Source organism: Mobula hypostoma, chromosome 2, assembly GCF_963921235.1.
Source record: "Mobula hypostoma chromosome 2, sMobHyp1.1, whole genome shotgun sequence".
Classification (NCBI taxonomy): Eukaryota; Metazoa; Chordata; class Chondrichthyes; order Myliobatiformes; family Myliobatidae; genus Mobula; species Mobula hypostoma.
In genome coordinates, this window is record NC_086098.1 from 96,260,102 (window position 1) to 96,282,882 (window position 22,781).

The 22,781-nt window shown below is 41.4% G+C and overlaps 1 protein-coding gene across 1 annotated transcript in view; it reads left to right on the forward strand.

The window, feature by feature from the left end:
- LOC134357361 (collagen alpha-1(XIX) chain) overlaps positions 1-22,781 on the forward strand; it is a 372,824-nt gene that overhangs the window by 199,483 nt on the left and 150,560 nt on the right. Inside the window, exons 17-22 of the mRNA XM_063068836.1 lie at positions 11-64; positions 4,265-4,318; positions 4,912-4,965; positions 10,335-10,379; positions 15,598-15,651; positions 17,224-17,268. Coding sequence (XP_062924906.1) covers positions 11-64; positions 4,265-4,318; positions 4,912-4,965; positions 10,335-10,379; positions 15,598-15,651; positions 17,224-17,268 — 306 coding nt within the window. The remainder of the gene's footprint in view (positions 1-10; positions 65-4,264; positions 4,319-4,911; positions 4,966-10,334; positions 10,380-15,597; positions 15,652-17,223; positions 17,269-22,781) is intronic.

A 22,781-nucleotide genomic window follows, 5' to 3' on the forward strand; every position in this document is an offset into this window, starting at 1 on the left:
TTCTCTCTAGGGAAAGCGAGGTCGAAGAGGCCCTACTGGAAAGCCAGGACCCCCTGGACCACCTGTAAGTTCATTTATTCTTTGTTAAGGTGTGTTGTTTAATGTTAACTTTGTTCTGTTTGTCCCTGGGGCTCAAGTTTGAAGCTCGCACAATTTAAAAGAATAGATATATATGATAGTATCTAACCAAAGGAGTCTCACCATCCCAGGAAATGACGTAACAACAAAAACAATCACAAGAAAGAGGAACACGAGGCAATCTGCAGATGCTGGTATTTCAAGCAACACACATAAAAGTTGCTGGTAAACACAGCAGGCCAGGCAAGCATCTCTAGGAAGAGGTACAGTCAACGTTTCGGGCCGAGGCCCTTCGTCAAGACTAACTGAAAGAAGAGCTAGTAAGAGATTTGAAAGTGGGAGGGGGTGGGGGAAATCCAAAATGATAGGAGAAGACTGGAGGGGGAGGGATGGAGCCAAGAGCTGGACAGTTGATTAGCAAAAGGGATATGAGAGGATCATGGGACAGGAGGCCTAGGGAGAAAGGAAAAGGGGAGGGGAGAAAAAAGCCCAGAGGCTACTGTCCGCCAGAGAAAGCAAGATTTCCCAGTGGCCACACATTTTAATTCCACGTCCCATTCCCATTCTGACATGTCTATCCACGGCCTCCTCTGCTGTAAAGATGAAGCCACACTCAAGTTGGAGGAACAACACCTTATATTCCATCTGGGTAGCCTCCAACCTGATGGCATGAACATTGACTTTTCAAACTTCCACTAATACCCCAGCTCCCCCTCGTACCCCATCCATTATTTATTTATATACACACATTCTTTTTCTCTCTCTCCTTTTTTTCCCTCTGTCCCTCTCACTATACTCCTTGCCCATCCTCTGGGCTTTCCCCCCCTCCCCCTTTTCTTTCTCCCTGGGCCTCCTGTCCCATGATCCTCTCATACCCTTTTTGCTAATCACCTGTCCAGCTCTTGGCTCCATCCCTCCCCCTCCTGTCTTCTCCTATCATTTTGGATCTCCCCCTCCCCCTCCCACTTTCAAATCTCTTACTAACTCTTCCTTCAGTTAGTCCTGACGAAGGGTCTCGGCCCGAAACATCGACTGTACCTCTTCCTAGAGATGCTGTCTGGCCTGCTGCGTTCACCAGCAACTTTGATGTGTGTTACAAGAAAGAGCAAGGCTAGTTGGGATGAGATAGTCAAATCATGACGCATTTTTAGCAGCTAAACTAGGGGTGGTGTTGGCTGATATCTTGGGTACAGTAATGTGACATCTTAGTGATGGTATAAAGTATTGGATCAGATGTGAACCTAAGGTTGTAAAGAGAGTGATTTGGTTTCATATTCCTGTCAGGAAAAAAGAAAAAAAATAATGAGTTCAGTGACTGGGAATGTATTTTGTGATGGGAATTGAAAATGGAGTTGAAAGTCCAAATATTTAGTTGAAGGAAATAGCTATCCATCCGTTACTAGATGTCAACCATTAAATCTAACATATGCAAACAGTTCAGGAATCACAGGAAATGTTGCTCATGCAGAGGTAGTTCATAAAAAGAACATGAGTGCTGGAGGTACTCAGCAGATCAGGCAACATCTATGGAGGGAAGTAGACCGCCAATGATTTGGGTCATCTGGACTGTAAGAGCAGAGGAGAGATAGCCAATATATTTAATGAGTGGGAGGGTTGGAGCAGGACTTGGCAATCAATGGTGGATACAGATGGAGGCAGAAGGAGGGTAAGTTAGAGATTGTGGCAGAGTTGGCTGGGAGGTGGTAAGTGGAATCTGCTAAAAAGTAAAGTGAGAAGTGTAACCAAATAAGTGAAGGATGGTGAGCAGGTGGAAACAGTGGGGGAGGGAAATGGGTGGCAGGTATGGGTAATAGGTGGGGATGGGATGGGAAAGAAACTGAGTGATCAAAGGCTGTGATATGGTATATTAGAAGAAGAAAGAAAGGGATAGAATGGAATCAGGTTACTAGAAATGACCAGAATTCAGTGTTCACATCATTGGGTTGTAGGCTAGCTGGGGATGTGGGGTATGAAGTGCTGTTCTGCTAGTTGTACTTGGCCTCACCCTGGCAGTGAAGAAGTCTGTGGATAGAAACGTTGGTGTGGAATTGGGGAAGGGAATTGAAAATATGTTGCCATGCTACCGGCACCAACATATTATGCCCACATCGTAATAACCCTGACTATAACCCGTCAATAATCTTTCATCAAAACTGTGAAATGTAAGAAAAAGAAGTATTTTAAGTTGCAGTGTTGAAAAGAATAATGGTTAATGTCTGTGACAAGATGAAGAAGAGAGACTGTAACACAGATGGAATTGCAGCTGAGAGCTGAGAGCGATGGCTTGATATTTAAAGCTGACCTGTCTGAAAGAAATTGATCAGTTTAGAGATAAATGTGTAGAAACAGTTATGAGAAGCAAAACACAGCAGCTGCTGAAATCTGAATTAAAGAGAATACTGGAAATTCAGGAATGAGTAGAGAAAGAAAAAATTTCTCTGTCGTATAAGTTCATTAAATTCTAAAGTTTTCATCTAATTATAAATAATTTATTTTTAAGTAGCTCTGCAAAATGTAACCTGACATTTTTTGCACACTGTTCCACTTCTCTATTTAGAAGTGAATGCATACTCTTAATTACAACCAGCTGTGAATGTAAATGGTATTTGAGTAGATGATATCACAGGCAATATTTCAATATTAATATTTAAGCTATTCATATATTATGTTTATCCTCATCTCCTTTAAATAGGATGGTTAATCTATTAAGAAAGTAATTTATCATCTTGTTCCTGTGCTACTTTCCTTTCTTTCTCTGGTTAATAGGTTGTGGTGTGCAGTGGTCAGTGAAGAAAGTTATTGAGGGTTTCAAATGGGCCAGTCGACCGAGGAATGGCAAATAAAATTTATATTAAATAAATGTTAGGTGTTGTATTTTGGTAAGACAAACTAGGGTAGGACTCTCACAGGAAATGGTAGGGCTCTAGAGTATATCGTAGAACAGAAAGACCTAGGGGTGTAGATACATGGTTCCTTAAGAGTGATTACACAGGTAGATGGGGTGGTAAATAAGGTGTTTGGCATGCTTACCTTCATTGATGAGGATATTGTGTACAAGGGTAAGGACATCATGTAACATGCTTAGCATCATCTGGAGTACTGCATGCAGTTCTGGTCATCTTGCTGTAGGAAGGAGGCACGAAACTGGAAGGGCTACAAAAAAGATTCACAAAAATGTTACTGGGACCAGGGGGCTTGAGTTATATGGTGAGGCTGGATAGGCTGGGTTTTTCTTGCTGGAGTGTCGGAGGCTGAGGGGTGATTCTATAGAGCTTTTTAAATCGTCATGAGCACAGATAAGGTGAATAAATAGTCACAGTCTTATTGAGCAAGCTTCCAGAGAAGTGGTATACACAATCTTCAAAGGATAATTGAACAGTTACATGAACAGGAAAAGTTTCAAGGGATATGGGGTTAAATGCAGGCAAATGGGACTAGCTCAGCTCGGCAGCTTGGTCAACTTGGATTAGATGGGCTGAGGAGCCTGTTTCTATGACTTCTCCGACACCAAATAAAGTGAAAACTGGAAATTAATTGTTGGATAGGCAATTGAATCATTTCTGCAAGGACGAACAGGGTGAGCTCTAAAGGAAATACCCTGTGAATAGATACAATTCAGCTACAACCCAAGGGTTGTCCTGCCTTTTAAAAAGATTTTTTTTAAAGTGACATGTACCTGGAATATGCTGACAGATGAAGTGGTGAATGCAGTTGCAATGGCAATATTTAAGGGGCTTTTCATCAGGCACATGAACAAGCAAGTAATGGAGCAATATCAACCACACACAGGCAGAAGGAAGTTTAAATTGGGAGTCTGGTCAGCACATACATGGTGAGCTGAAGGACTTGTTTTTCCTGCTCGATGTATTATGTTTTACAGTATGTTCAAAAATAATAGCATGGAATCTGGCAATATGAGAGAGCAGCACCCCCTCAGCTCTGCATTGAAGGGCCAGGCTAGTTGTGTGTTCTTATCTTTGCGGGGGGAGAGAAAGCATTTGAATTCCCAAGTTTCATTTCACAGCTAGATTACTTTCCACTGAGTCAATAATGAGAATAATAGCTATTTATTTTCAAAAACTTGACAATATTACTAATATGTCCACCTATAGTTCCTATGTGAGGTGTCAAAATAAAAATTGATGTATGTTTTCATCATACTGTGTCTGGTTTGTTCATTCTGTAGGGTCCTGTTGGACCTCCTGGAAATCAAGGATTGTCTGGAAAACTCGGACCTCAGGTAAGTAATCCAAGTTAAACCTCTCTTAGCTTTCGTCTCTGTCATGTCACAAACTGTTTCTGTTTGTAGTTTAATATACTAAAGTAGTTTTGTGATAACATCTGCCACAAGAAAGCAGTATCCATCGTCAAAGACCCCACCACCCAGGCCATGCTCACTTCTCACAATGACTATCAGGCAGAAGTTACAGAAGCCTGAAATCCCACACCACCAGGTTTAGGAACAGTTATTACCCTACAACCATCAGGCTCCTGAACCAGCATGGATCACTTCACTCACCTCAACTCTGAACTGATTCTACAACTGACAAACTCACTTTCAAGGACTCTTTACAACTCATATTCTCAATATATTTTTTGCTCAGTTTGTCTTTTGCATGCTGATTGTTTGTCAGTCTTTCTTTATGTATAGGTTTTCATAAAATTCCAATGTCTTTTTTTGTTCTGTAAATGCCTGCAAGAAAATGTAGTATATGGCAACATATACGTACTTTGATATTAAATTTACTTTTGAACTTTGAAACTGTTAGGAAGATGTTCATGTTATTGATTGGCAAGAGTCAATTAACTCTGCCCATCTTTTTCCTTCCCTAGGGTTTGCCTGGGGAAACAGGTCTCAATGGGAAGTCAGGAATGCCAGGGCCTCAGGTTGGTATTTTCTTGATATACTGTTCCCGTTTTTTGACAAACTGTATGATATAATACATATTTCAGAAATATCTGAGGCACTCGTAACTGTTTCTGCACCTCTCAGTAAGGCAAACACACTGATTTAGATGTAAATGAGGGTAACCGGTAATTCAGTCATCCTTAAATATGTAAGTGTAACTATCTGAGGTCTACCAAGGCTGAGTAATCATTCAGTGACAGTGAAGGTACTGCTGACGGAATGACAGAGAACTGTAAGCCATCTGGTTGTAATGCCTTTGGACTGTAGCCAGGCCAAGCCCCCAACTGCCCTGCCTCTTGTCTTGCCACTAAAACCCAGCAAGATGATGAGATAAATTTTGTTTACATCTAGCAGGTTTTAATAAGCACCTGTAAGCTTTTCAAATCCATAATTAAACACTCAGGCCTGTAATTAATCCTTTGGAAATTCTTAGATGACTCGCAACTTTGACATATTTTGCTGCTAGCAGTGGTCTACTCTCGTGAAATGAGGTTAAGAGAATACTGGGAGGTCTGGAAGGATAGTTTTTTTGCAGCAATACATAGAGGTACCAACTAGAGAAGGGGCAGTGTTGGATCTCCTGTTAGGGAATGAGATAGGTCAGGTGACGGAGGTTTGTGTTGGGGAGCACTTCGGGTCCAGTGATCACAATGCCATTAGTTTCACTATAATTATGGAGAAAGATAGGTCTGGACTCAGGGTTGAGATTTTTGATTGGAGAAAGGCTAACTTTGAGGAGATGCGAAACGATTTAGAAGGAGTGGATTGGGACAATTTGTTTTATGGGAAGGATGTAATAGAGAAATGGAGGTCATTTAAAGGTGAAATTTTGAGGGTACAGAATCTTTATGATCCTGTTAGGTTGAAAGGGAAGGTTAAAAGTTTGAGAGAGCCATGGTTTTCAAGGGATATTGGAAACTTGGTTCGGAAAAAGAGAGATATCTACAATAAATATAGGCAGCATGGAGTAAATGAGGTGCTGGAGGAAGATAAAGAATGTAAAAAGAATCTTAAGAAAGAAATTAGAAAAGCTAAAAGAAGATACGAGGTTGCTTTGGCAAGTAAGGTGAAAATAAATCCAAAGGGATTCTACAGTTATATTAATAGCAAAAGGATAGTGAGGGATAAAACTGGTCCCTCAGAGAATCAGAGTAGACAGCTATGTGTGGAACCAAAAGAGATGGGGGAGATTTTGAACAATTTCTTTTCCGGTATTCACTAAGTAGAAGGATATTGAATTGTGTAAGGTAAACGAAACAGGTAGGGACGTTATGGAAGCTATGATGATTAAAGAAGAGGAAGTACTGGTGCTTTTAAGGAACATAAAAATGGATAAGTTCCCAGATCCTGACAGGATATTCCCTAGGACCTTGAGGGAAGTTAGTGTAGAAATAGCAGGGGCTCTGACAGAAATATTTCAAATGTCATTAGAAACAGGGATGATACTGGAGGATTAGCGTATTGCTCATGTTGTTCCATTGTTTAAAAAGGGTCCTAAGAGTAAACCTAGCAATTATCGGCCTATAAGTTTGACGTCAGTGGTGGGTAAATTGATGGAAAGTATTCTTAGAGATAGTATATATAATTATCTGGATAGACAGGGTCTGATTAGGAACAGTCAACATGGATTTGTATGTGGAAGGTCATGTTTGACAAATCTTATTGAATTTTTTGAAGCAGTTACCAGGAAAGTTGATGAGGGTAAAGCGGTGGATGCTGTCTATATGAACTTCAGTAAGGCCTTTGACAAGGTTCCACACAGAAGGTTAGTTAGGAAGGTTCAATCGTTAGGTATTGAAGTAGTAAAATGGATTCAGCAGTGGCTGGATGGGAGATGCCAGAGAGTAGTGGTGGATAACTGTTTGTCAGATTGGAGGCCGGTGACTAGTGGTGTGCCTCAGGGATCTGTACTGGGTCCAATGTTGTTTGTCATATACCTTAATGATCTGGATGCTGGGATGGTAAATTGGATTAGTAAGTATGCAGATGATACTAAGATAGGTGGCATTGTGGATAATGAAGTAGGTTTTCAAAGCTTGCAAAGAGATTTAGGCCAGTTAGAAGAGTGGGCTGAAAGACGGCAGATGGAGTTTAATGCTGATAAATGTGAGGTGCTACATCTTGGTAGGACTAATCAAAAGAGGACATACATGGTAAATGGTAGGGCATTGAAGAATGCAGTAGAACAGAGGGATCTAGGAATAATGGTGCATAGTTCTCTGAAGATGGAATCTCATGTGGATAGAGTGGTGAAGAAAACTTTTGGTATGCTGGCCTTTATAAATCAGAGCATTGAGTATAGGAGTTGGGATGTAATATTAAAATTGTACAAGGCATTGGTAAGGCCAAATTTGGAGTATTGTGTACAGTTCTGATCACCGAATTATAGGAAAGATGTCAAAAAAATAGAGAGAGTACAGAGAAGGTTTACTCGAATGTTACCTGGGTTTCATCACCTAAGTTACAGAGAAAGGTTGAACAAGTTGGGTCTTTATTCTTTGGAGCGTAGAGGGTTGAGTGGGGACTTGATAGAGGTATTTAAAATGATGAGGGAGATAGATAGAGTTGACGTGGATAGGCTTTTTCCATTGAGAGTAGGGGAGATTCAAACAAGAAGACATGAGTTGAGAGTTAGGAGGCAAAAGTTTAGGGGTAACATGAGGGGGAACAACTTTACTCAGAGGGTGGTAGCTGTGTGGAACGAGCTTCCAGCAGAAGTGGTTGAGGCAGGTTTGATGTTGTCATTTAAAGTTAAATTGGATAGCTATATGGACAGGAAAGCAATAGAGGGTTATGGGCTGAGTGCAGGTTGGTGCGACTAGGTGAGAGTAAGAGTTCGGCACAGACTAGAAGGGCCGAGATGGCCTGTTTCCGTGCTGTAATTGTTACATGGTTATATGGTGGAAAAAGTGGAGTTGCATAATTAAAACATTCTTTCTACATCAAATCTTTTCTGAATGTGATGGCTAAGTTGTAGATATTGATATAAGCTATACAATTGTGAAAATAAGGAATGACTTTCAACAATGAAACTACCATAGCAAGCTTTGCTAACGTGAAACATAAAGTCATAGAGTCAGAGAAAACTATAGCACAAAAACTGGCCCTTTGGCCCATCTAGTCACTGCTGAACTATTATTCTGCCTTGTCCCATGGACCTGCTTCTGCACCATACTTTTCCATTCATCTCCCCACTCCAATCCATGTATTTTTTCAATTTTCTCTTAAATGTTGAAATTGAACCTGCATTCACCAGTTCTACTGGCAGCTTGTTCCGCTCTTTCACCATCCTCTGAGTTAATCTCACCTAACCTCAATGGAAAAAGCTGACTTGCAATTACCCTATCTATACCCCTCATAATTTTGTATACCCCTATAGAATCTCTTTTCGTTCTCCTACAATCCAGAAAATAAAGTCCTAACCTATTCAAACTTTCCCTATAACTCCGGTCCTCAAGTCCTGGCAACATCCTTGTAAATTTTCTCTGCACTGTTCCATTGATTCTAAATTTCCTAAGACAAGTAAAGGGAAGCATCCGTGGCACTTTGGTACTCCCTCTTGGTCATTAATTTTTCTTAAAGCTTTCTGCCCTTCATTTTTAAGTCTCTTGAAAGAGTCCATCAGATCCACTGCAATAATATTCAAAACAGATGAACTGAGAGTGCAAACATAAATAAATTACTGTGATCTGATGGCTGGTATGGAGCTTTGGCTGATGTAGAATGTTACACAACTACTGTATGACATTAAGGAAGAACAGGTAAATGTATAACTTTGTTAATTAAAGATGGTCTTAGCACAACAGAGAGGGATAACCTGAGTTCTGGAAATTAGGATGTCAGCTCAGTGGAGATGAGAAACAATAAAGGGAAGAAATCACCTGTTAGCTCTCACTCTCACACACTGGAGGATAGAACATAAAAGAAGTAGTGGGAGCCGGTCACCTCAAAACTAATCAATAAGCTCCAAGCCCTTGGCTTCAATACCTCCTTCTGCAAATGGATCCTCAATTTCCTCAGTTGCAAACCTTAGTCATTTCGGATTGGCAACAGTACAGTTTCTCCTTCACAATCTTCATCAGCACAAGTGCACACAAGGCTGTGTGCTTAACCCCCTGCTCTACTCACTTTACGCTTATGACTGTGTTGCTAAGTAAAGGTCCAATCCCAATTTCAAGTTTACTGATGACACCACTGTCATAGACTGCATCAAAGGTGATGACAAATCAACATATGGGAGCAAGATTGAAAATATGACTGAGTGGCGCCACAACAACATCCTCTTACTCAATGTCAGCAAGACTAAGAAGTGGATTATTGACTTCAGGAGAAGGAAACCAGAGCTCCATGAGCCAGTCTTCATCAGAAGATCAGAGGTGGAGAAGGTTAGCAATTTTACATTCCTCAGTTTTATCATTTCAGAGGACCTGTCCTGGGCCCTGCATGTAAGTGCAATTATGAAGAAAGCATGGAAGCACCTCTTCCTCCTTAGGAGTTTGCGAAGATTCAGCATGACATCTAATACCTTGACAAACTTCTATAGATGTGTGATGGAGAGTATATGAACTGGTTGCATCATAGCCTGGTATGGAAACACCAATGTTGTTGAATGGAAAATTCTACTAAAAGTAGGAGATACGGCCCAGTCCATCACGGGTAAAACCTTCCCCACCATTGAGTACATCTGCATGGAGCGTTGTTGAAGGAAAGCAGCATCTAGCATCGGGGACCCACACCACCCAGGTCATGCTCTCTTCTTGCTGCTGCAATCAGGAAGAAGGTACAGAAGCTTCAGGGCTCACATTACCAGGTCCAGGTCATAGTGTTAAAAATATAGTTGAGGAGGAATTTATGCTTCAATTACTCTTGGCAATGGTGAGATCCCATTGAAAGGCTGTGTGCACAGGGCCCAAGGAAGGATGTGAATGCATTGGAAGCAATGCACTGGGCAGTGGAAGCAGAGTTTTTGAATATTGCTAAGGCTGAATTAGATAGATCTTGATGTGTAAGTTGATGAAAATATATTTGGGTAGGAGGCAATGCAATAATGAGAGTACACCCATGTCAACTATTAACTCATTGAATGGCAGAACAGGCTTGAGGGACCAAATTGCTTACTGCTATTAATTCATATGTTGATCCTCGGTGTTTGTTAATGAATAGAAATGTTAAGAGTAAACTCCTAGACTGGAGTTGACCTCCATTTCATGTGTGAGTGGAAATGAAGTGTTGATTTTATTGTTTGTTTCTAAGTTCCCAAATCTTTATTCTTACAACCCTTGCACGAAATTTTTATTTTGGTACAATACCAAGTTGGCATTGATTTCCTGTCTTATACCTCTTGTAGGGTCCACCTGGAAAAGATGGCATTCCTGGTAAACCAGGGTTAAAGGTAAGCTTAACCTTATGCTTTCAAACACTGATATTATTTTGTGGTAACTGCAGTGGTGGAAGAATATAATAAGGGTAGCATGGTAACATAATGGTGAGCATAACACTATTACAGCATCAACAGCTACCAATTTGGGTTCAATTCCCACTGCTGTCAGTAAGGAGTTTGTATGTTCTTCCTGTAATCTCATGGGTTTCCTCCAGGTGCTCTGGTTTCCTCCTACATTCCAAAGATGTACAGGTTAGGGTTAGTGAGTTATGGACATGCTATGTTGGTGCCAGAAGCGTGGTGACACTTGTAGGCTGTCCAGCACAATCCTTGCTGATTTGATTTGATTTGACACAAACAACGCATTTCACTGTATGTTTCAACATTTCAATATACATGTGACAAAATAAAGTTAATCTTTCATCTTACTTTTGAACTTATTTTGAAGGAATATGTTTCCCAGCAATTAATATTCTAATATATTTAGATATCACATATATATTTTATAGCAGACGAAGACAAGCAAGAATTGTGCCTTAGTCTCAAGGCCAGTCTCATCTGCTCTTGGCTGTTCAGCACAGATTTACAGTGACAGGTTAAAACTGCCAATTGTTGAGGTACTTTTACTTTGCTGAAGTCGTGAATTAATTTCAGATTTGTTAGATTCCTTCCTTCCTTGTAAAGTTGGTGCTGCTGATGGAAGGAATGTGATAATGCATCACTTTAATTAATTATGGGGCCAAGAGAGAAATTTTGACCTGAAATGTAAATAATTCCTTCCCCATGTCCCTCACTCCTACAGATGTTGCTTGACTCATTGAGTTTCTCCAGCAGCATGTCTCTACTCCCAGTTTCAGCCTCTGAGGACTCTTGAGTCTCCATCATCATATTGAATGCCAGAGAATCGTAATTCATATTTTCACAAGAAAGGGACAAAGTCAATGGTAAATAATCAGAATAGTACAGGTACTTGCACATGGAGAGAAATGACTAAGTCAGGTTTTGTACCAAGATACCAATGATAAAATTGGTTATAAAGTTTATGTGATTCTGTTTATCTATTTCTGGTGACCACTGAGGTGGAATACTCCTTCTTGATGACGATTAAACAAGCAACAAAGCTGAGCATATTTAACTGCTGATGATATTGCAAGATGGCACCGCTTTTCTAAAACAAAAGAAAATCTCAGAAAACCTCAAGATTGAATTTTTGTATAAAGCATCAGACATTTTTGTCAATTTGTAGGCACAGACTGTTCAAAATAAAGCACTGGGAATTTGCTAAGATACCCCATGCAAGGCTTATTGAGAAAGTAAGGAGGCATGGGATCCAAGGGGACCTTGCTTTGTGGATTCAGAATTGGCTTGCCCACAGCAGGCAAAAAGTGGTTATAGACCTGTCAAATTCTCCATGGAGGTCAGTGACCAGTGGTGTGCCTCAGGGATCTGTTCTGGGGCCCCTGCTCTTTGTTAATTTTAGAAATGATCTGGATGAGGAAGTGAAAGGATGGGTTAGTAAATTTGCTGATGACACAAATGTTGGAGGTGTTGTGGATCGTGTGGAGGGCTGTCAGAGGTTACAGCAGGACATCAATAGGATGTAAAACTGGGCTGAGGAGTGGCAGATGGATTTCAACCGAAATAAGTGTAAGGTGGTTCCTTTTGGTAGGTCAAATATGATGGCAGAATATAGTAATAACGGTAAGACTCTTAGCAGTGTGGGGGATCAGAGGGATCTTGTCCTAGTCCATAGGACACTTAAAGCTGCCGCGCAGGTTGACTGTGTGGTTCAGGAGGTTTACGGTGTATTGACCTTCATTAACTGTGAGATTGAGTTCAAGTGCTGAGAGGTAATGTTAGAGCTATATAGGACCCTGGTCAGACCCCACTTGGAGTACTGTGCTCAGTTCTGGTCAACTCACTACAGGATGGATATGGAAACAATAGAAAAGGTGCAGAGGAGATTTACAAGGACGTTGCCCGGATTGGGGAGCATGCCTTATGAGAATAGGTTGAGTGAACTCAGCCTTTTCTCCTTGGAGTGACAGAGGATGAGAGGTGACCTGATAGAGGTGCATAAGATGATGAGAGGCATTGATCATGTGGATAGTCAGAGGCTTTTTCCCAGGCCTGAAATGGCTCATACGAGAGGGCACAGTTTTAAGGTGCTTGGAAGTAGGTACAGAGGAGATGGCAAGTGTGAGTTTTTTACACAGAGAGTGGAATGTGCTGCCGGCAACTGTGGTGTAAGCGGGTACAATATGGTCTTTTAAGGGACTCTTGGATAGCTACATGGAGCTTAGAAAAATGGAGGGCTATGGGTAACCTTAGGTAATTCCCAAAGTAAGTACATGTTTGGTGCAGCATTGTAGGCCGAAGGGCCTGTATCGTGCTGTAGGTTTTCTGTATTCTATGAATGTTATTTTTAAAGATTTTGAACTATTGTCATAATGCTGATAATTTATTTGGCACAGCTTTGGGTATTCCCCAAAGATGTGAGCTCACAGCAGTAAACTATGAATTCTAATAAGGCAAAGTAGAATTAAATTAGTAGAAATAGAAGCATAAGAGACTATAGGTGTTGGAGTCTGGAACAGTCAACCTGAAACATTGACAGTTCCTTTTCCTCACAGACGCTCTCTGACCTTCTGAGTTCCTCCAGCAGGTTGTTTCTTACTTCATTGGAAATAGTTGTTTTTGTCAGTGAAGTGGAGTTTGATGGTTTGTTATGTTGTCCAGAGGTTGGGTCAGAATAAAGGGAGATGTAGGCTGCATCTAATTTTCCTCAAGTAGAATTGACTTGTGTTCGACTACACTAATAGTTCTCAATTTGCAACATAAAAAACTGGCCATTGCATTGAAAGCCCAGTGGCCAGAACCACAGAAAAGGAAAGATCCATGCTGAAGATCTGATATCCATACATCCCCATTTCCCAGTGGTCAGGATTGTCCTTTGAGATGTACGTAGTATTGACGAACCTGTATTGGAAATTCAGTTTACATGGGTAACTCGGACTAAATTCCAGCAAAACTAATGAGAATAAGAATGAAGCAGCTGTGAGGAAATTCCGGAAGAGGGACGGGAGACAAAACAGAAGAGGCAGTCTGTATTGCTTCCATCCAGTTTCAGAGCAAGGGGCAGGTGCTCAAGTTTCCTCCCACAGTTGATAGGTTAACTGGTCATTCTAAATTGTCCAGTGATTAGGGTAACGTTAATCGGGGGTTGCTGGGCAGCGCTGCTTGAAGGGCCGGAAGGCCTATTCCCTACTGTATCTCAATAAATAAATAAATATTCAGGAACATTTCAGATGTTAAGTGCTCAGAAGGCATAGATTTAAGGCTGGGGGAGGGCGAAAAGGAAGTCTGCAAGGCATTTTTTTTCCACAAGAGATTGGTAAGTGCCTGGAACACAATACCTGGGGAAGTGATGGAAAAGAAGTATGGTCACACATTAAGAGGTATTTAAAAAGATGCATCCTCCAAGAGGACCACAGCCTTGTCATAGGGTTTGGAGGTTTGCATGCCTCAATGACCCAGAGAGCTATGTTGGCTGGAGTAGTGTCACCCATGCCAAATGGGTCAAAGGGTAGAGGCCAGACTAAGAGTGGTCCACCGTCCTCCAGGTTTGGGAGTCCATCTCAGGGCTAACAACTCTGACTGGTGAAAAAACAATTATTACAGAAACAGCAATGAAGAATCCTTCTGTACTGACAGAGATGGAGGGCCTTCATTGCTGCCCTAAATGCCAGTGGCATAATGGGCAGTAAGTGAAAAAGGCCAATGAACAGGGAGAGAACAGAGGGATATAGGCTATGTGAGGGCAAATAAGATTGGCTTTAATGGAATTCTGGTTGGCATAAAATAGATGGGCCTTTTCCTCTGCTGTACTGTCCTATATTCTCTGTCTCTCTGCTAACTTTGGATAATATCTCCAAGAGATAAAGCAAACAGAAATTCTGCAGTAATATAGCTCAAATATAAATCCAGATTATTTGTTTTGAAAAGCTCTGTTTCAGGAATTACCGACTCTGTTGTACAGAAGGGAGATTCCCTTGAATAAAGAGGTATGACATATGGAGTAAGATTATGAATAATGTATGCCTCTAAGGACAGAACACATTGTTGAGAAAATGTTAGACAAATACAAAGGTCTTTCCAATTAGCTTCCCCATTCCGATCACAAATGTCACCTGTATAGTAATTACACCAGCTACATTGTCTAAAAGATAATTAGACTCTTTGCAATATTCTGACCCTAACATATTTTCACCAAATCTCATTAATACTCCCTTGATTGGGCCAGGGAGCAGAATTGTAGATAAACTGAGATTTACTGAGAGTATAGGGTACTAATCAATTTTAGATAATCTGGCTCTACTCTCCACCGCCAACATAAACCCATTGCTGGGCTTCAAAAACGTCACATTGATGTATTTTGTCCTCCAAAATTGGCTATGTTAGCAGTAAAAATGAAATTGACTGCTCCTGAAAATGAACACTCGTCATGTGCAATGTCCAAGTTTGCCCCATCATCTGCCCTGGAATGGTTGAAGCACCTGCAAAATGCCAATTGGAAAAGTTCTCACTGGCAAGGAAATCCTTGTGTTGGTCTTGCTGATTTATTCTCAACTCGTGATATAGTTGGAAGGTGAGCAGGTCAAAGGAATCATATTGGACAGATATCTTTTATGTTAGTGGTGAGAAACCTTTGTGGCAAGATTATCTTGCTGTTCAACAAAAGACAACATCTGATGTTAGCGCCGTGGTAGCATAATGGTTAGCACAACGCTGTTACAGCTCCGGACATTCTCGAGTTCAGAGTTCAATTCTGGCGCCGCTCTGGAAGGAGTTCCTGTGTGTCCTTCCCGTGGAATACCTGGGTTTTCTCCTGGTGCTCCAGTTTTCTCCCACAGTCCAAACACGTACCAGGTTAGGTTAATGATCATTGTAAATTGTCCTGTGGTTAGGTTATGGTTATTTGGGACTGTGGGGTTGCCAGGGTGATGTGGCTGGAAGGGCTCACTCTGTGCTATATTGCGAAAATGGAGCGTTTTAATCTGCAGGAGTTCAAGAAAAATCCATGTGGAAATTGCTGACAGGAATTTTGTACTCTTCCTGAAAGCAGTCAAGGTGTTGGTTGTGACTAATTCTGCACTAGAATTGACTCCACCAACAAATGCAGGATTTCCATATAGTACTGGTTCACCTTTCACTGTTAATTCTTTCACAGGGTGATCCTGGAGTTCCTGGAAAAGATGGGCTGCTAGGAAGTCCTGGAGAAAAGGTAACCTGATGTGAGGATTCAGACTGGTAGGAAGAAATAAGAGCTTTATTTCAAACAACTATCTTGTTCATTTCCATCCATTCCTGATTGTGATGAAACATCATTAGCTTCTGTTTCTCTTCACAGACGCTGCAGATTTACAGCATTTTCTAGCTTTATTTCAGGTTTCCCGGTTTGGTTTTGTATTCAGATTGTGATCTCATTTGAGATGGGTACTTACCGATAAACTTCTTGTAATACAGTGCACTGGGATTTCCCAATGTTGGAATTGCACCCTTAGCCACACCTACATTTGCTCTTGGCCAGAGGAAAAGAGCCAAGGTGGGACAGAGCTGGAGAGTCAGGTGATGCCCAGCACAAATCCCCACACCTTGACCCATGAAACTACAGGAGCGCAGAACACACGGACTGAATTGACACCCATACTGATCCTTAAGCGTCATAAATCAAACATTGGTGAGTTGATGAGGATTCAATCACAGGAGAGTTAAAGAAACTGCGGCAAGTACACAGAAGGTTAATGGGAACGGCAGAAAATTATGAGAGCACTTTTGTAAAGTAAGTGGGGAGAAACTGCTGCACTCAGCAGTTGGGTTACTAGCAAAGGGACACCGTTTAGATAGGTAGATGGGCAAAATACATACAGCAGAAAGGAGAAGAGAACTGAAATCTGAAGTAGAAAGTATTGGAAATATACAACAAGTCAGGCAGACAGCGATGAACAGAGTTAATGGTTCAGGTCAATGATCTTTCATCAGAATTGGAAAAGCTTAGAAATCAAACATGTTTACGTTGCAGAGAATTGGGTATGAATCCTTGTGAAGGGTATCCTTTCCACAAATGCTGCCTGACCTGCTGAGTTCCTCCAGCGTTTTGTTTGTGTTACAGTGGGTGAATGGGGAGAGGTGGAATGAAGAGAACAAAGGGGTTATCTGTGTTTAGGGTGGGGACAAAGAAAGACTAAATGTAACAAAAGATGGTGATATTGGCTGTGAGAGGAACATAAGGGCTTGTTAGTTGCAGTTTATCTGCCCGGAGGAGCTGTATGTAGGAGATAAAGGTGGACAGTTGAGAGAAAAAAAAAGAGCAGGAAGCATGAAATACCGAACGATGCTGTTTCTGGACATCTAAAATATACAAGAATACTAGAAATACATGGCAGGTCAGCTTCTTTGGAGATAAAAACTGGGTTAGTATGACAAATTGATGCTCTCTTCTAATATGAATTGTTTCACCTGGCAGAAGTGGTTGGAACCCTGGCCTGTGGGAATGGAAGTGGTAAAAGAGCATGAAACAAGTTAGATAGCTCTTTCTCTGCTTCTGTGTCAATCAAATAAGAGTTTCATTGGCAAAGGACTTTAATGCTGACCCTTTAAGATGAGATTATTAGAATGGTGACTACATGTAAAGAATCTTGAGATTCACTATGTTGATGTTTCCATTCCACAGTGATACTAAATTTTATCTATCATCAACCTCATATTAGGGTCAGATAACTATATGCATATCTAAATATTTCACTTGTATATTTGTCGTCAATGGCCAGGCTAACCCTTTGTTTCCTAATTTTAGGGAGAGCCAGGAGAAAAGGGAGAAACTGGACCCCCAGGGGTAAAGGTAAGAAAATGCATTATGAAGTTCAGACCATTTGTCTATATGGTCCAATAACTAAGAGATGAAGTAGACAGTTACCTGTGCAAATTATTGCAACTTCACTTAGGAACATAATAGATGTTACATAAAGGAATAGGGGAAGATCACTAGGCCCCTCTGTCCTGCTCCACTTTTCCACAAGAACAAGGTTGATCTCTTGCCTCTTGAGTCTTTTTCCTGCACTAGTCCCCTAAAGTTTTGATTCCCTCAATACCTATTGATCAAGTTTTGTGTTGAATGTTCTGCATAGTGTCATTGGGTAGAGAATTTCAATGATACAACACCCTCTGGGCAAAGAAACTTTCAGCCTTATTTTGATTCTGTGGACCCCAGCCCTGAGCATCTCAGCCAGGGAAACATCATCTCCATATTTACCTGTTAAGCTAGGTAAAAACTTATTTTATTATAACAGAATCACCTCCCATTTTCTGAAAATCTGTAAAGCATAGGCCAGGTCTTCTTCACCTCTCCCCATAAGATAAATCTACCAGCCCCAGAATCAAACCTGGCCCTTAACACCCAGGAGACCAAGGAGATCATTGTGGACTTCAGGCATGCTAGGAGCCACACTCACGCCCCCATCTACATCAACGGAGCTGTAGTGGAACGTGTATCAAGCTTCAAATTCCTTGGTGTCCACATTTCCGAGGATCTCACCTGGTCCCTGAACTCCTCCATCCTGGTCAAAAAGGTGCAACAGCGCCTTTATTTCCTGCGGAGCATCAAGAAAGCTCACTGCTGTCCCAGGATACTGACGGATTTTTACCGCTTACCATTGAGAGCATACTCACCAAATGCATCTCAGTGTGGTATGGCAATTGTCCTGTATCGGACCACAAAGCACTCCAGCGTGTGGTGAAAACTGCCCAGCAGATTATTGGCACCTAATTGCCCACCATTGAGAACATCTACCATAAACACTGCCTGGGCAGGGCGAAAAGCATTATCAAGGATGCATCTCACCCTAAACATGGACTTTTTACTCTCCTCCCATCCGGTAGGCACTACAGGAGCCTCCGCTCCTGCACCAGCAGGCACAGGAAGAGCTTCTTCCCTGAGGCTGTGACCCTGCTGAACCTCACATCACAGCACTAAACAGTATTGCACCCATATTGTACTGTCTCAGCACTTTTATATTTGTGTGCTGTAGCACTTACTTTTTATTCGCAGTTATCTTGTAAATAACACTATTCTTTGCATTTCTGGTCAGATGCTAACTGCATTTCATTGGCTTTGTATCCCTACTCGGCACAGTAACAATAAAGTTGAATCTAATCTAATCTAAACTGCTGAATCTTTGCTTCAAAGCTCTTGATGAAGGATCTTGGCCTGAAGTTTTGGCTGTTTATCCTCCCTCCTAAATGTGGCCTGACTTGCTAAGGTCCTCTAGCATTTTGTGTGTGTTACTCTAGATTCTTCCACAGATAGGGTATAAGACCCTAGGGTATAAGACAGATAGGGTATAACACAGATAGGGTATATTCCAGGTGGGGTCTCATAAAGCCCTATATCATTGGAGCTAGACGTCTCTACCCTTGTACTCAAATTCACTTGCAATAACAGCTAACACTGTTTCCCTCCTTAATTATTTTTCTAGATTCATGTAACCTAGGGCCCTCTGAACACTAATACTTTCCAATCTCACCTTTTAAAAAGGGCACTCTACATATTCATTTCTTTTCATGAAATGACAATCTCACATTTTTCCACATAGTATTTCATCTGCTCTTAACTAATCATTTAACCTATGTATTTCTCCAAAAGGTTTCTCAGCATACACAGCCACACTGCAATCTGTCTCTGTATCATTAACAAATTTAGATATACTACACCTAATCCACTCATCTAAATAAATGGTACAGACTGTAAATAGCTGGTCCTGTGTCCTGCACTAGTTGCAGCCTCCCAACCCGAAAATGACTTCAGTTTTCCGTCCAGTGATTCATGGCTCAGTACTATGAGTTCTAATTTTGTCTAATAATCTCTCACCTACCATATTATCAAAGTATTCTAAAAATCCCAATACATCCATCTTATCTGTTTTGAGTGTTGCATCCTTAAAAACAGATGCATCAAGCCTTGCTGACTCTGCCCAATCCTATTATTTATTAGATTATGAGAACACTCAGTCCTCTTTTATTGTCATTTAGAAATGCATACATGCATTAAGAAATGATACAATGTTTCTCCGGAGTGATATCACAGAAAACAGGGCAAACCAAAGACTAACACTGACAGAACCACATAATTATAACATATAGTTACAGCAGTGCAAAGCAATACCATAATTTGATGAAGAACAAACCATGGGCATGATAAATAACGTTTCAAAAGTCCCCAAGTCGATCGACTCCCGAGTCCCCGGGAGGCAGGCGGCAAAAGGGAGAAACTCCCTGCCATAAATCTCCAGGCACCGTCAACTTGCCGATGCCTTGGAAGCAGCCGACCACAGCTGACACTGAGTCCATCCGTCTGAAAACTTCGAGCTTCCAACCAGCCTCTCTGATGCAGCCTCCCGAGCGTCATCCTCTGCCGAGCACCTTCGACCTCGCCCCAGCCGCTGAAACAAGCAAAGCCGAGGACTCGGGGCCTTCTGCCCTGGAGATTCCGGTTACCACACAGTAGCAGCGGCAGCGAAGCGGGCATTTCAGAAGTTTTCCAGATGTTCCTCCATGCTCTCATGTCTGTCTCCATCAATCAGGATTGTGCACAGTCCCCTACTTGACAGATAACAGACATCACCACCGAAGTGGCCACGCGCGCTGCCATCGCGCTGCCATCTTCTCCTCCTTAATATTGGAATCCTTAATATTGAGTTCCAGCATTCTCCCACTGCTGATATCAGTGAAGCTAAGGGAAAACTGCCTTCCAAAAGTTGAATTAGAGTATAAGTTTCTTCGAGAAGTTACCTGAGCTTATTATATTGAATAGCATTTATACAGCACCTTTGACCACATGAAGGGATCCCAAAGCGCTCTTTCTTCGTGTTTTTCATGGGCATGGTGGTGAGGAAGTGGATTCTGTATAGAATTATCCACAGTGTTGAAATGGCAAGTGCTGAAAGTTAAAGTGAAAACATGAAATGTTAGAGACACTCAGCAGGGAGCCTTGATGGAAAGAGGAACAGGGTTAATATTTCAGGCCAACAATGAAAGGTCCAACATTTTCTGCTGTTTCTATAGTTCAGAACATGGAATGGAATCATTTTTGGACATGGAATTTGATAGGAAATTTCTAGTTTATTTTCCCTGGGTGATTGTATTTTTAATGATGCTTTAGCTCTGCATGGGCTGTCAAGTCAGCAGCAACTTTCACTACGGTCCAATAACTAGTGAAGGAGTAGATATTGAATGATGTATAAAGAATGTTAGAATTCTAGGCCATGATTGTGAGCAGTGGTTGGAGTTTTTTTTAGATAGAAAAATTACAAAATTCTCGAAATCTACTGGAAAAAAATTAAAAGTTATATCGGAATCTGAATCTGAATCAGACTCTGGTTTAATATTACCGGCATATGATGTGAAATGTGTTAACTTTACGGCAGCAGTACAATAAAATACATGAAATAAATATAGAGCAAAAACTTGACTTAGTCAATATAGATATTCATTAAATAGTTAAGTTAAAATAAGTAGTGCAAAAAAAATTAAAAAGTAGTGAGATAGTGTTCTTGAGTTCAATATCCATTTAAAAATTGAATGGCAGAGGGTAAGAAGCTGTTCCTGAATTACGGAGTGTGTGCCTTCAGGCTTCTGTACCTCCTACCCGATGGTAACAATACGAGGGCATGGCCTGGGTGGTAGAGGTCCTTAATGATGGATGCCACCTTCCAAAGGCACACTGTCCTTGAAGATGTCTTGGATACTGCGGAGGATAGTACCCATGGTGGAGTTGACTGATTTTACACGTACTTGCTTTGATCTTGTACAGTAATCACCCCATACCAGATGGTGATGCAGCCAGTCAGTATGCTCTCTACACTACATTTGTACAAGTTTTTGAGTGTTTTAGTTGACAAGCCAAATCTCAAATCTCTCTGAATGAATTACAGTAACTGTCTTGCCTTCTTTATAGCTGCATCAATATGTTGCATCCAAATTAGATCCTCAGAGACTGATATTCAGGAACTGGAAATTGCTCAATCTCTGCATTTCTGATCCCTTTATGTGGATTGGTTTGTGTTCCTCACAACCCTTTCAGAAGTCTACAATCAGCTCTTTGGTCTTGCTGACGTGCAAGGTCGTTACTGTGACACCACTCAACCAACTGATACATACACCCTTTTGTCACCATCTGAAATTCTGCCAACGATGTTTGTATCATCACCAAATTTACAGATTGCATTTAAACTGTGTCTTGCTGCTCAGTAGTAGGTGTAGAGAGAGTAGAGTAGTGGGCTAAGCACACACCCCTGTGGTGCACCAGTGTTGATTGTCAGTGAGGTGGAAATGTTATTTCCAATTTGCGCAGACTGTGGTCTTCCAGTTTGGAAGTTGAGGATCCTGTTGCAGAGGGAATAAACAGAGGTTAGGTTCTGTAGCTTTCTGATCAGGACTGTAGGAATCATGGTGTGAAATGCTGAGCTATAGTCAATAAGCAGCATCCTGACATAGGTGTTTGTATTGTTCAGGTGATCCAAGGCTGTGTAGAGAGCCATTGAGATTGTGTTTACTGTAGACCTATTGTGGCAGTAGGTAAATTGCAGTGGGTCCAGGTACTTCCTGAGACAGGCGTTGAGAGGCTATGACCAACCTCTCAAAGCATTTCATCACCATAGATATGAGAGCTACTGGGCAGCAATCATTAAGGCAGCTCACGCTTCTCTTCTTGGGCGCTGGTATAATTGTTGCCCTTTTTTGAAGCAGGTGGGGACTCCTGACCATAGCCATGAGGGATTGAAGGTAGATTAAATATTAACTTTATTTGTCACATGTACTTCAAAACGTACAGTGAAATGTGTTACTTGCATTGATGACCAACACAGTCCAAAGATGTGCGGGACAGCTTGCAAGTGATGCCATGTTTCTGGTGTCGACATAGCAAGTCCACAACTTACTAACCCTAACCCGTACGTTTTTGGAATGTGGGAGGAACTCAGAATACTTGGAGGGAACTAATATGGTCGTGGAGAGAAAGTGCAAACTCCTTACAGACAGTGGTGGGAATTGAACCCGAACTGCTGGTGCTATAATAGAATACGCTAACTGCTAGTGAATCAACATTAGGGTCTACTCCCAAGCCAACATCCCAAGCAACAAAACCATAGGTTTTTCCATCAATTATGTTGGGCAGCGCCACGCCTGATTTCCAAAACAGATGCTCTTCTCTGAGGTGAGGAGAGATTGTGAGGAGGATGAGGAAAGAGTGTTTCACTTATAAAGAGAAACTAGAGAGGTTAGTTATACTCTCCCTGGAGCAGAGGAGGATAACAGAGAAAAATATTGTTGATTTTGATAGGATAGACTGCAGAGTACTTT